Raw genomic sequence first — 15,604 nt, 5'->3', positions numbered from 1 at the left:
TATCAATTATCTTGTTATATTTGCCATCTGCTTTTTGATATAACTGTTCTTCTTCATCTTTACTAACTTCTAGGTTTTGGCATCACCACAAAGGGGGAAATTGTTAGACCTAATTTAATTGTGGTGATAAGAGTTAAAACCAGTAGGTCGTGATAGCTAAAATCAGAAGACAGTATAAAAGCAGAAGCCCTCGTTAACGGCTTAGAAAACCAGAATCAGAACTCGGCTTATTAATGCAGAATTAGAACTTAGAAAAGCATAAGCATAACTTATTAGAACTTAACGTCTTTTGCTTGATCGTTACAGTCTTAAATGTTAACGTTACTTTACCTAGTACTAGCATTAATTGCACCATGAATGCTGTACAAAGACATTTAACGCTCCTTACTAGTTTTGGCATTAAACAAGACTGATTTCTCTGAAACTGTCTGCAGGACCCTTTTTAGGTATTAAAGTTGATCCTACTCAGGAGTCTCAGAAGCCGTTTTTGATTATAGACGTTGGATCCAAAGTTTTCTATATATAAGGGTCAATCTTTTATAGAAAATAAGATTATTATCATTATCAACGCAACGATTATTCCAACGCTAGTTTGAGCTATCAACAACTACTACTTATCTTCAAGCTCAACATACAGAAAAGCAGCACACGCTTTATAATAGACATCTGATCTTTTGAGATCATTTTGTGCTACTGTTTCTTCACCTCTTCACAAGCTATACATTTTACCTCATCTTGTTGAGAAGAGTCTCTAATCTGAAAAGAGTCTTTTCAGAACTTTGCTATATTACATTGTGTTGTGTGAAACTAAGAGTTTCAGTAGGTAAAGAATAAGTCCTACTGAAGTGGGTGTGTACAAGTGTTGTATTGTAAAAACCAAAGTCTTTTAGTGATACCTTCTGGAAACAGAAGAAGGGGAGACGTAAAAGATTTTACCTTCGAACTTCCAGAAACAAACATTGTTCTATTGTCTATTGTTTTACTGTTTTAAGTCACATATCATCAGATTGTTTTCGCACTTATTATTGTGATCTGCTGAGTATTTATTCGAACAAGATAAGCTATAATCTCTAACACGATTCTAGCACCCTTTGCAAAAACTGAAACGACCTCGAAATTATTTTTTTTCTAAACTTAAATAATAAATTCTAAATTACTAAATAAAATAAATTAACATATTCATGAACCATAATAATTTAACAATTTAAATCTCAAGTGCGTAAAATAAATCCTAAATCATCACCTAACCAAAACATCCTAAATTGACCTTTAGAAGATCAACTAACAATAAAATAAAGCATATTAAATATCTCTAATAAAAATCATTAACATAAATCCTTAAATCATAAATCTATCTAGCTAGTGCGGAAACATAAAGGCCCTTGGGTGTGTAGTGCTGCACTCGATCCACTCAAGCGTCAGCACCTCCCATAAATCACCCAAACCTGCATCATACAAACCTGGTGAGTCCAAAAACTCAACACGTTTTAAACATGAATAGCAAATAATATATATACATTCGCATACATTGAAATAATATTTTTATTTAAAATATATTTTGAACATAAATAAATCATTTTAAAATCATTTTAGCATAATTAAATCATAAATCGTAAAATCATTTTCTAATAACCTTAAGCATAAATAAATCCTTTAAAAATCATTTAAAAATAGCTTTGAGCATAAATCATTTTAAAAATAACTTTAATCATCATCATGAATCGTATATCATAAAATCATTTTTATCATAAGCTTTCAATCATATATCATTTTGGGTGAAGTTTGATCCTTGAATGTGACTAGCTTTTATCCTTTGATCGACTGCAGTCTTAGCTCAACATGGCCCATGGGGGTATGCACTAGGCTCCACCGTGGAAATACGATCGTCGGGGTCCCTCTGGGACCTTGGCCCGTAAACGGGCTCCGTCTGGGGCCTTGGCCCGTATACGGGCTCCGTCTGGGGCCTTGGCTCTCACGTCATCCCCACAAAATCATATATCATATCTTTTGTCACAGTCAATTCACATCACTCAAAAAATATTTTTTTCCTTTTCTTTAAAAATCATAAAATAAGACAGCTTTCCAAAAATAGCATTTTAAACAGTATAAATTGCACAGCTTTACCATAAATCGTAAAAATACATATTATCATTATAATAAATCATAAAATATCATTTTATAAGCATTATGATCCTTCGGGACGCTGCCAAGCGTTTACGTATTTTCCTACGTGTAAAATTATCGTTTTCCCCCTGGACGTAAAAATTCTCGATTTTATCTTTTTCTAACTTTTAAAGACATGAGATTATTCTAAATAATTATTTAAGCTTAAATATAATTTTACATAATTTTATAAATCTTAAAACTAGTCTTTTCAATTTATTCTTTAATTAGTGTTTCGTGCGGCGATTAAATCCCGGATAATTCCAAAACTCATTATTTTGATCCCAAATTTTAAACATAACATTTTTATTATTTATGCTACCCTTCCAAGCCATGAGCCACACCCGTGGACCCATGAATTTTCTCTTATTATTTTTGAATTTGACCCATTAATGAACCTACCGAGCCATCTCCCAATTTTCTCGAGCCACGCCCGAGCCACCTCGAGCCAAACCCTAGCCAACCCACCTAGGGACCCGAATTACCAAGCCCAGCCCAAATAACCAGCACTGGTCCACTCAAAAACCTCCTGCCCATGACCCTATTGCATGCATGTGTGTAAGTGTGTATCATAGTTGCTCTAGGACTCCTAGTTAGCCTAGGACTCTTCCAGCTAAGCCACCACCGAGCCCAGCACACCCTAACCATCTCTGGACCACGCCCAGACCCTACCCAGACCAGCCCAAGCCCTGGAACCCAAGCACGAAGCACCCTCACGCGAACAGCAGCCTACGCGCATGCTTCCATTGTGTTTCCTTCACGTTTTCTTCGTTTGGCTCGAGCCACGTCGAGCTACCCTGCACCAACCCATGACCCAACCCTTGGCCAACGTCCCTTGACCCTGATGGACCAGCCTGGCTCGCACCCAGGCCATTAAACTCGCGCACGACCCATCCAAAACTAGGCAGCAGCTGCGCTCACTAGCTTTCACGATCCCACGCTTTGCTCGATCCAGCCGCAATCCCAGCCGCTCCAGCCCCTGGCCCAACCACTGCCCATCATCCTAGGACCCTGATGGACCAGCTTGGCTCATGCCCAGGCCAGCCGCAACCCCTCTTAGCTGATGCGATAACATACAAGCACACGTGAGGAGTCCTTGTTAGAACCAATTGCTAAAAACAGTAGCGTAGAAACGAACTTGTAGAGATAAAGCAACAACCGAAACAAGTGTGATGTTTACAGTATGACTATTGTATAAAAAAAAAAGCAAAATCAAACCGAGGCTTGTAGCATGTACAATTTACTTAAAACAGATTCGCTCTCTCCGGTATGTTCTTCGAGGTTTCAGCGGATGTCTGTTTCCCAGGATACAACGGAACAACCAGCAGTGATTTAGCACGAGACACTACTACGGCGAACTGAAAACGTACCTTTACTTTATCACCGAGATTTAACGGAGGCCAAATGAAAAGCTAACAATATGAAATGCAAGAGAATACTTGAAAGAGAAAATATTTTCATGTACTTGAAATGAGGAAATGAACCCACTATTTATAAGCCCCAAAATGCACATCAAGAGTCATGGAAGATTAACTCAATTAATATTCCCATTAACTCAAGAATATGAAGAGTCAAAAATCTTCAATTAACTCAAGAATATGGAGAGCCAAAAGACATTCCCACATTCATGAGACAATTTTTTTATTCAACCTTTTAATTTTTATTAAAATTTCCAACAGTCCTTGCTCCATGGGACTCCTCCAAAGCTGCGACCAATGAGTCCTAGCCATGCTAGGACCCTTCCTGACCCTAACCCACGTCCCTTAAGACCCAACCCCCAGACCTAGTCGAGCCCCATTACTCCATGCAACATGGCCGAGCCCTTGCATCTTGCACAAACCCAAACAACTCACGGTTCTTACCTTGCTTCTTTCCTACGGTTCCAGCTTTTGTTTTCTCAATTATTTATCATGTTTTGGTCAGGTTTTACTCATATTTTATCATGTATTGGCAGCGTGTCCATTAGATTCAAAAACCATTTTCAAAACAAGCGTAAAATCGTAAAAACATTGAAAATACGTATCATACCGAAAAATAATCGAACCCACATATTTTTCAAGTATAAACAATTAAATCATGCATAATATGATTTGTATGATGTTTAAAAGAGTTTAGGAACGTGTCTTTGCTTTTATAACGCTCGAATTGAATTAATCGTCGACGAGAAAAGACGAACGAGCGACGAAGAATACAAGATTTCTTCTCCTATTTTTTTCGAAATTGTGGTGTGTGCTTTGAGGTATGTTACGGCTATGGTGAAGGATTATTGTGTTTTTGAAAGCTTGGTAACTTATTTATAAATGAATTAACAAGTTAAATGGGCTTTAGTTTTGGGCTTGCTTGCTTAAAGGTAATTGAGCCTACTTAAATTAATTAAGTTGGGCCCAATAACAATTAATTAATTAATTAATTAAATTTTATAAAATAAGTTTCCATAAAATAATATTTTTAATCTTTTAAAACTCCTTGTTTGCCCAAAACCGGCTTCCCGGGAAAAATCGAGCTCGACAAGTAAAATAATTTGAACTCCAACATTTTTAGAAAAAATTAAATCATTTTTAAATCATATTAGGAAGCCTTGCCATTATTTAAATAAAATACATATTCTTGTCATGGTTGTCTCCGGTCTCCTTTCCCCTGCTTATTATCGAATATTCGGGTAAAATCCTTAATTTCATGTAATCATGTCATATTATCATTTTATCATGAAATTATACATTTAATCATTTAATAAATATCATGCAAGCATTTAAAAATAATTAAATAAAACAATCAAGCAATTAAAATAATTTTGCATACATGCGGTTTACGTGGACTGATTTTTCGGACGTTACAATTCTCCTTCCCCCAATAGAATTTTGTCCTCGAAATTTTCCTTGATTTGATGATTGCAAAGCTTAGATTCTTTTATCCACCTCAAACTAAATTCTCAAATCTTGAAATCGCAATTCTAACCCAAAAGTTTCTCAAGGTCGACTCCTAAATCCAGCTCAAGTAGTACATGTACCCTATTCTTCTCTAAGTTCTTATCGATTCCGCTAACCAACATGCATTAATCATTTTCCATACAGCATGCAACTAACATTTATATCATGCATCGTATTAGCATTTAAAGGAATTTTAAGCATATAAAATGTGAAGCAGTAAAACTCACATATTGGAGGCGTGACTTCTTGAGCTTCTCGGAGTGATAGTACACAATCCTTTGGGAAAAACCTTGGCTCTGATACCAACTGAAACGACCTCGACTTTTTTTTTCTAATTTTAAATCATAAATTCTAAATTACTAAATAAAATAATTTAACATATTCATGAACTATAATAATTTAACAATTTAAATCTCAAGTGCAAAAAATAAATCCTAAATCATTACCTAACCAAAACTTCCTAAATTGACCTTTAAAAGATCAATTAACAATAAAATAAAGCATATTAAATATCTCTAATAAAAATCATTAACATAAATCCTTAAATCATAAATATATCTAGGTAGTGCGGAAACAAAAAGGTCCTCGGATGTGTACTGCTGCACTCGATCCAATCAAGCGTTAGCACCTCCCATAAATCACTCAAACCTGCATCATACAAATCTAGTGAGTCTAAAAACTCAACACATTCTAAACATGAATAGCAAATAATACATATACATTCACATGCATTAAAATCATATTTTTAATTAAAATATCTTTGAACATAAATAAATCATTTTAAAATCATTTTAACATAATTAAGTCATAAATCGTAAAATCATTTTTTAATAACCTTAAACATAAATAAATCCTTTAAAAATAGCTTTGAGCATAAACCATTTTAAAAATAATTTTAATCATCATCATGAATCGTTATCATAAAATCATTTTTATCATAAGCTTTCAATCATATATCATTTTGGGTGAAGTTTGATCTTTGAAAGTGACTAGCTTTTATCTTTTGATGGACTGCAGTCTTAGCTCCACATGGCCCATGGGGGTGTGCAATAGGCTCCACCGTGAAAATACGATCGTCGGGGTCTTTTCGGGGTCTTTTCCCATACACGGGGTCCCTCTGGGGCCTTGGCCCGTAAACGGGGACCCTCTGGGGCCTTGGCCCGTATATGGGCTCCTTCTGGGACCTTCGCCCTCACGTCCCCCACAAAATCATCTATCATATATCATATATTTTATCACAATCAATTCACATCCCCCAAAAATTATTTTTTTTTCTTTTTCTTTAAAAATCATAAAATAAGACAGCTTTCCAAAAATAGCATTTTAAACAGTATAAATTGGACAGCTTTACCATAAATCGTAAAAATACATATTATCATCAAAATCATCATAATAATTCATAAAATATCATTTTACAAGCATTATGATCCTTCGGGACGCTGCCAAGCGTTTACGTATTTTCCTACATGTAAAATTACCGTTTTGCCCCTGGACGTAAAAATTCTCGATTTTATCTTTTTCTAACTTTTAAAGACATGAGATTATTATAAATAATTATTTAAGTTTAAATATAATTTTACATAATTTTATAAATCTTAAAACTAGTCTTTTCAATTTATTCTTTAATTAGCGTTTCGTACGGCGATTAAATCCCGGATAATTCCAAAACTCATTATTTTGATCCCAAATTTTAAACATAACATTTTTATTATTTATGCTACCCTTCCAAGCCATGAGCCACACCCGTGGACCCATGAATTTTCTCTTATTATTTTTGAATTTGACCCATTAATGAACCTACCGAGCCATCTCCCAATTTTCTCGAGCCACGCCCGAGCCACCTCGAGCCAAACCCTAGCCAACCCACCTAGGGACCCGAATTACCAAGCCCAGCCCAAATAACCAGCACTGGTCCACTCAAAAACCTCCTGCCCATGACCCTATTGCATGCATGTGTGTAAGTGTGTATCATAGTTGCTCTAGGACTCCTAGTTAGCCTAGGACTCTTCCAGCTAAGCCACCACCGAGCCCAGCACACCCTAACCATCCCTGGACCACGCCTAGACCCTACCCAGACTAGCCCAAGCCCTGGAACCCAAGCACGAAGCACCCTCACGCGAACAGCAGCCTGCGCGCATGCTTCCATTGTGTTTCCCTCACGTTTTCTTCGTTTGGCTCGAGCCACGTCGAGAAACCCTGCACCAACCCATGACCCAACCCTTGGCCAACCTCCCTTGACCCTAATGGACCAGCCTGGCTCACACCCAGGCCATTAGACTCGCGCACGACCCATCTGAAACTAGGCAGCAGCCGCGCTCACTAGCTTTCACGATCCCACGCTTTGCTCGAGCCAGCCTCTCCAGCCCCTAGCTCGACCCCTGCCCATCATCCTAGGATCCTGAAGGACCAGCTTGGCTCGTGCCCAGGCCAGCCGCAACCCCTCTCAGCTGCTGCGATAACCTACAAGCACACGTGATGAGTCCTTGCTCCATAGGACTCCTCCAAAGCTGCGACCAATGAGTCCTAGCCATGCTAGGACCCTTCCTGACCCTGACCCACATCCCTTAGGCCCCAACCCCCAGACCTGGTCGAGCCCCATTACTCCATGCAACATGGCCGAGCCCTTGCATCTTGCACAAACCCAAACAACTCACAGTTCTTACCTTGCTTCTTTCCTGCGGTTCCAGCTTTTGTTTTCTCAATTATTTATCATGTTTTGGTCAAGTTTTATTCATATTTTATCATGTATTGGCTGGCAGCCTGTACATTGGATTCAAAAATTATTTTCAAAACAAGCGTAAAATCGTAAAAACATTGAAAATACGTATCATTCCGAAAAATAATCGAACCCACATATTTTCATGCATAAACAATTAAATCATGCATAATATGATTTGTATGATGTTTAAAAGATTTTAGGAAAATGCCTTTGCGTTTAATACGCTCGAATTGAATCAATCGTCGGCGAGGAAGGACGAATGGGCGACGAAGAATACAAGATTTCTTCTCCTTATTTTTTTCAAAATTGTGCTGGGTGCTTTGAGGTGTGTTACGGCTATGGTGAATGATTATTGAATTTTTGAAAGCTTGGTAACTTATTTATAAATAAATTAACAAGTTAAATGAGCTTTAGTTTTGGGCTTGCTTGCTTAAGAATAATTGGACCTACTTAAATTAATTAAATTGAGCCCAATAACACTTAATAACTAAATAATAAAAGTTTATAAAATAAGTTTTCATAAAATAATATTTTTGATCTTTTAGAACTCCTTGTATGCCCAAAACCGGCTTCCCGGGAAATAAAATCGAGCTCGACTCGTAAAATAATTTGAACTCCAACATTTTTAGGAAAAATTAAATCATTTTTAAATCATATTAGGAAGCCTTGCCATTATTTAAATAAAATACATATTCTTGTCATGGTCGTCCCCGGTCTCCTTTCCCCTGCCTATTATCGAATACTTGGGTAAAATCCTTAATTTCATATAATCATGTCGTATTATCATTTAATCATACAATTATACATTTAATCATATAATAAATATCATGCAATCATTTAAAAATAATTAAATAAAACAATTAGGCAATTAAAATAATTTTGCATGCATGCGATTCACGTGGACTGGTTTTTCGGACGTTACAAAAACATTCAACAAAGGAACGAATTTATTCATCCCCTTCTAAACTCGATATCGATCCCCAACACACTTATCTAGACGCGTGAGTTTGGTAGGTCCGAACTGGTACATGTCAATATACTTTTAACACGCAATCTATCTTGCTGGCCAGTTGGGTTTGGATGGTCCGAACTGACTTCTGAAGGTCCGAACTCTTCCGTGGCTCGAGACTGTCTTCGGAAGGTTAGAACCAATTAATATATAATAAATTCTTTTTTCTTTAATAATAAAACCAGAATCATGTTTAACTTGTACTTTATTCAAAATAGAACTTGGGTTATTATACGACTTATCGATACCAAGTAGGTGCATCCCCTCATGTCAACGGGTCAATTAGTATGAGACATTGCGTTGCCACAATTATAAGAAAATTAATTGTGTCTTAACTAACGACTATAAATTTTGGCCTAGTGGTAATCACTTGATGCTAACAAAATTCAATAAACATTGTACTTTACAAATTATATAGTTAATTTCTAGAGCATATATTAGACACTTGTTAAATAATATAAAATAACATAAAATTATTACATTTAATCACAAATAATATATTTTTCATAGGTTATCACAAGCTTAAACGAAATTTTGACCTATATTTATAAAAATTGTGTGCACTCTATAGTTTGTTAGTTTGAAAATATCTTAAGTTTTGGTGATAACAAATAATATCGAGTTGTTTTAAGATCTAGCTTCTATTTGCGTGTATCAAACAAGTTTCTAGCTTGATGAAGTGGAGTCAATTTGGTCTGCATTCTAGCTGAAATATTTTAATCAAGCTGTTTCGGTTCAAGTTGCACTTCAACCAAACCGCAAAAGCTCAAGCTGCAGACTAATCCATGTAGTCAAGTCTATCAGATGAAGTACCTATCCAACAACTTCGTTGACAAGAATTTTTACTGAAATGTCAAAGATCGATCAAATTTTCAGAATCCAAAGCCATTAATTAAGGTAAGCATTAAATACAACACACAACAAAGAAAAGCTGACAATGCCTTTAAGTCGGAAGAAGATACATTTGATCGTTGAAAAAGTTTCCTATATTTGGAAGAAATTTCAGTATAATAGGCAGATTCAAGAGAAGAAGAAAGATACCAAAACGATATCAAAAGATTGAAGTTTTCACAATCTGTTATCCACATTCCACAAGATCTCAAGCACCCTTACTATTTCATTATCGAGTTGCACTTCTTTGCACATGCTTATTCTACAAATGAGATCATCAAAGATCTATCAGTGCTCCTTACCAAATCTAGTTGTTCAAAGTTATCATTACAATTGTTGTATTGTTTTCTTGTCGCGTGATTTATTATCGTAAGTGTATAGTATCGGGTTTTAGTAATCGGTTAAGTACGAATATCTTTCTACATATGATGGATAATATAATCTTATAGTAAGTATTGTAATTAAAATAATCTAAACTTTATCTAGAAAATCAAATATGATATTTATAATATAAAATAAAATAGAGACAAATAATCAATTATCAACAAGATTAATAAGGAAGAAATCAATGAGAGATAAATTTTAGTGGTTTGATTTCACTTGACTATTAACTGATTTCTATCAATGCATATATCACAAATTATTTTAGCTTATTAGCCAAGAATTTTTAATATTTTTTACTCTTTTCCCAAATGATAAATAGAAATTTATTGCTTGATCAACTCAAGTTGCTTCAAAAACTACCTAAAAATGACTAACTGCTCCATCAACACTCCGGTTGAGGACTTTGAATCTTTATGGCAATGAAAGACGAGGTCATAGTAAGAATGTTCAAAATGTTAGAAGAAACCTGGTTGAGGAAGTTCCTAGGCTGCAGCACAAAGGTGTCTGAGCCAGTTCTCAATGTGTTATTCTCATCTGCAAAAGTCGATCACGACATAGTTTTGTGCACAATTCAAGGTTCAAATCTGAATATCACATAGAATATGTTCACTGAAATGTTTGATCTGCCCGTCGTACAACATGTACAACACTTCCAGAGGGTAATGTTGTTCATTGGCTAACAAAATTTTATCTTTCTGGCTTCCCAACCTCCTTCATTTGTCTGAAGAAAAAACTGAAGGTGGAATCCCGGTTTCTCGCCGATCTTGTGGGTAAATCAATTTTGGCCAAGGTGGGAGCTTTTAACAAGGTGACAATTGAAAAATTCACGGTGATGGCATCCATTTCTTCTGGCATCAACGTAATATGGTCAGCTTTTTTTTCTCTTTTCTTATTGTGATGGTGAAAGAAAGACCTCAATTGCATGGTTTTGATGTCATTCTATGTTATCTGCTTGAACATCGCAAGATCAATCTGGTGGATGTCCTGAAGCTCCAAAAGATCAAGTTGATAAGCACCTCTTTTGTAGATATGTTCAAGAAGAAGAACATGCAAATTGGTGTTTAGTTGTTGGAAATCAAAAAGGGAAAAATAGAAAAACAAGAAGTAGCTCAAATGAAACTCAAATCGAACAAGACACCAACCAGAGATGCAAAGAGAAAGCTTGTTCTGTCTTCTGGTTTGTTGAGTAGAGTGAAGATAGTGGAACATGAAGAAGTTGCTACAAGATCTGCTTTGCAGACATTAACCCTAATGACAAGGGCAAATACACATTTATCAAGTCAGTTAAGTTGTCCAATTCTCGAGTCGCCATCAACATTGACATGCAGCATTTTGATGGAATTGTTAAAGATAGACTCAGTCTTTTTGATAAGTGGGTAGACCATAGAATAGTGTTCCACTTCTATGTGATTTGTGAAGAACAAAAGATGAAGGTTGTTGCATAATTGGAAGATAAATTTTGCATTGGGCTGAAACATATCTGATTTCTGAAGCTTTGGAAAGGCTTGAGTTCATCGAGATAGAACTAAAGGAAAGCGTGTTATGGAAGATAATCAGACGAAGAGCGAAAATTTCAACGCTCACAATCCACAAGCAAGAGATGATGTTGCAGTGATTTAACAGCTAGAAATGGATGCATTATCTATTTCCATGATTGTGAAGATGAAGAGATATGAATATGAGTTTCCTGTAGAAGAGAAAGAAGACTCTCAGACCGTTTTTTATGTTGAAGAAACTCTCATTGGTGGCAAGTCAGATTTTGATGCAGCGAGACAAGATATGAGCATTCCAGCCGCAGTGTCGCAAAGTGTAGAGGTTGAGATAATTGCAGTGGAAACTCCAGCCGGACATTCATCGACTCGGGATGTTGAGGATCCATCTATAGAAGAAATCCCCAGACGTCAAGCTAATCCAGCTCCCATCCAACTAGAAGTTAATATCCCATATTTTGAAAAACTGTATGTGTATTCTGAAAATCCTTCGGCCGATCCAATTCCCATTGACATACAAATATCAATCGAAAGATCACTTCATGCATCTCCACCTCTATCTTATTCTCAGATACATAACTTGTCAGAGATGACACTTACATCAGTGTATGATATAGTGAAAGATCTGTCGGAGTTTTATTTTGATCAAGTACAACCTGGTCTTGAGCCCATGGAAGAATTTTCTGATCTGCAACATGAAAAAGCAGTTATCGCTTCTTCTATTGCCACTCCAGCCAGTGAAACAATAACCAATGAAGGGAAATATAATTTTTTAATTTAAATGATTTCCATAATATTATATATTTTTTTATTGATTTGATTGAGTATAATATTTAATAAAATTTTGTCTTTCTAGATAATGAGATAATTATGCAAATATTATCATGATTTGATATCAATGTTCAAAAAGGAGTTTTGTTCCTAACTAAATTCCTTTTTTTTTTTAAATAGGTTTCCTTGTGGATATAAACTCTAGGAGAGAGAAAGTCTATAAATAAGATAAACAAGGACATTGTTGTGGCTGCTTCTTGATTGATCATTCACGCACTCTGCACATCGCGGATTTCAGAGAAAAACATTCTACAAGGACGTTGTTGTTTTGAAGAGTAATGTTTCACGTGTTCCCGTAATTGTCGGAGTCATTTCAGACAACACGCGTACAAGTGTTGGCTGAAGATCGGGTTTTGTTGCTCCAAGTTTTTGGCATCACGTTTTTGCTTTCATATTTATGTTTTAATGTTGTTCTTTGTTTTAGAAAGCTATTTATTTTCTTAACGTGTTGAGGAAATTGATTTTAGTAATAATCACTATTGGTATTGTTTTCGTATAAACTAATTGGTTTTTATAGTGATTAATTTTTGTCCTGACGCAAGTACAAATTTAATCTTGTCCATCATATTTATTTAAAGTCAATTTGTGTTATAAACTTTAATATTCCGCTGCATGTTGTCTTAAATGTTGTAACATTTAACACAACACTTAATTCTGATAAAACACAAATTTACAATCTTACACTGCTACTATTATATAAACTCACATATGTCAAGCAATAACCCTCAAGTGATATTAGAGCATACTCTTGATATACTAAGTGCTGATTCTGGTTTTTTTGTTTGACAAAAATATTTAAATGGAAACTTCACTTGCAAACACATCATTTCAACCATCAGTCGTAGATGGAACCAACTACAGCCTACGGAAGTTCAAAATCAGATATTACATAAAATCCATAGATAAACGAGCATGGCAGCATGTTATCAATGAGTGGACTTCATCGATGATGATAGATCAAGATGGTGATAGCTTGCCTAAATCGGAAACTGATTGGACTGCCGATGAAGTGAAGAATTTGAATTACAACTCAAAGGCCTTAAATGCAATATTCACTTCAGTCGATATGAACATGTTCAGTTTGATCATAAACTGTATTTCTGCTAAAAATGCATGGGATACTCTCCAAAAACATTGTGAAGATTCTGATAGTGTGCGACGAACTAGATTAAGGATGCTTACCTCCAAGTTCGAGATTATGATGATGGAAGAATCTAAGAATATATTGGATTATGATCGTCGCTTATGGGAAACTGCTAATGAGGCGTTCAGCCTTGGAGACCCCATCTCCAATGAACAATTAGTTAGCAAGGTTCTTCGTTCTTTTCACGAAAGATTCAATGTAAAAATATGTGCAATCGATGAGGCTAAGGACACGTCTCAGATGGCTTTGGAAGATCTTATCAGTTCACTTCACACCTTCGAAATGAACATGGGCATGCAGAAGAAGGATAAAGGGAAGACGATTGCATTCCAAGTCTCCAATGACTCTTATAATGATCTTCTTCAAATATCCTAAGAGGTTAATGATTTGGATCTTTGTGAGGATTCCATCGCCTATATCACACAGAAATTTGGGGATTACTTGAAGAGAATCACAGATAAGAAGAAGGCTGGACAACCATCAAAGTTTCCCAGTCTACCAGCTCCTAAACCCCCTGTCCAACAACAGTTTCGACGAAGGAATGAAGGCAAGAGTCAATTTAATTCGAAGAATTATGACTCGGTGCAATGTAGAGAAAGCAATGGATTTGGTCATTATGCCAACGAATGTGCTAACAGATTACGAAAGAACAAAGGTTATAATGTTTCTCTAAGCGATGAAGAATATGATGAGGAGGATAAATCCAATGATGAAGATAATCACACCTCCTTGACTGCACTGTTGACAGAAAAACGCTAGCAGCAAGTGAACCCATTAGTTGTTGCCCTAGGTGTTGCCACTCCTGGACGCAAAACGTGTGTAAAATCAGTTTGTTGAAAATCTACATCTTCTGGAAATTCGAGTGTATATGATGAGTTGGAAGCTGATGATGAAGAAATCACTCTTGAGAGTGTACAAAAGCTTTATGAAGAGTTGTACTCTGATTGGATTAAAAGAAACAAGCTTAACTCAACTCTCATGAAGGAGAACACCGAACTAAAAGTTGTGGTTGTCAAAATTGAAGTAATCCTGAGCAAAAAGGACTTGGAATTAGGCAAGACCAAAGATGAGCTTCAGAAGACAACTGAGAGTTTATCCAAGTTCAATTCGAGCACATCCAAGCTTGAATCCATACTTTTGATGGGAAGAGATGACAAGAAGGGCTTAGGTTTCAAAGACAGTTTGTTTGAAATTGGTGAATCTTCAAAATCAATTATCTTTGTGAAAGGAAAAGCTGATACATCCACACAGTCACAATCCACGCCACCAAAAAGACAACCTGCTGCACATGTTCCTAAGGAAAAAACGCAGGTATGTATGTCATTATTGTTCCAAGTCTGGACATATCAGGCCCTACTGTTTTAAACTCAAGAATGACCGCATGAATCAAAATACAAGCCGAAAGTTGCCGCGAATGTTGCCCAACACTTCCCGCAACATCTCCATCCGTCGACCTACAGTAAGACAAATTTGGATACCAAAGGTAACAACTCACTATAATGTTGTCTATACTTCATTAAAAACTCACACTGCAGGTCATTGTTACTTTGATAGTGGAAGCTCACGCCATACGACAGGATCACGAGAACATTTATTGATTATGTTGAACAAAAAAGTGGTAGAGTAACATATGGAGGGGGAGCTAAATGAAGGATTGTTGGAAAGAGAACATCAAATATTGAAGGACTACCAAAGCTCCACAATGTGCTTCATGTTGAAGGACTAAATTCAAATTTGATAAGCATAAGCCAATTGTGTGATGATAATTCTCGTCAAGTTTTATAAACATACTTGTGAAGTTTTGATTAAACTAACATGTGCAATATGACAAGTACAAGGTCTTTAGACAACTGTTACCAAATAGGTGAAGAACTTTTATGCAAACATGCGCAAGTCAATGAACTCGACCTTTGGCATAAAAAACTCGGTCATGTGAATTTCAAAACCTTGAAGAATTTGAGTAAGTACGATGTTGTATGAGGTATGCCTAACCTATCATCTGGTATATCATATGTTTGTGGAGATTGTCAAAAGGGTAAGCAAACT

The 15,604-nt window shown here is 36.1% G+C and overlaps 1 protein-coding gene across 1 annotated transcript; it reads left to right on the top strand.

Annotated features, from left to right (window-relative positions):
- The first annotated feature begins 13,213 nt into the window (after positions 1-13,213).
- LOC142532391 (uncharacterized) lies at positions 13,214-15,156 on the top strand. The gene is made up of 4 exons (XM_075638701.1): positions 13,214-13,891; positions 13,985-14,298; positions 14,422-14,869; positions 15,094-15,156. The coding sequence occupies exons 1-4, from the start codon at positions 13,214-13,216 to the stop codon at positions 15,154-15,156; spliced, it is 1,503 nt and encodes a 500-aa protein (XP_075494816.1).
- The last annotated feature ends 448 nt before the right edge of the window (positions 15,157-15,604 follow it).

This window comes from Primulina tabacum, chromosome 18 (genome assembly GCF_025594145.1).
Source record: "Primulina tabacum isolate GXHZ01 chromosome 18, ASM2559414v2, whole genome shotgun sequence".
Classification (NCBI taxonomy): Eukaryota; Viridiplantae; Streptophyta; class Magnoliopsida; order Lamiales; family Gesneriaceae; genus Primulina; species Primulina tabacum.
Note: the sequence above shows the minus strand (reverse complement) of the source record. Positions and strands in the feature narration are given on the sequence as shown.

Coding starts and splice junctions, on each gene's coding strand:
- LOC142532391 (XM_075638701.1), top strand. CDS start 13,214: ATGGAAACTTCACTTGCAAACACATCATTTCAACCATCAGTCGTAGAT. Junction 13,892..13,984: donor GGAAGACGATTGCATTCCAA/GTCTCCAATGAC, acceptor TATATCACACAG/AAATTTGGGGATTACTTGAA. Junction 14,870..15,093: donor TTCCTAAGGAAAAAACGCAG/GTATGTATGTCA, acceptor CTCACACTGCAG/GTCATTGTTACTTTGATAGT.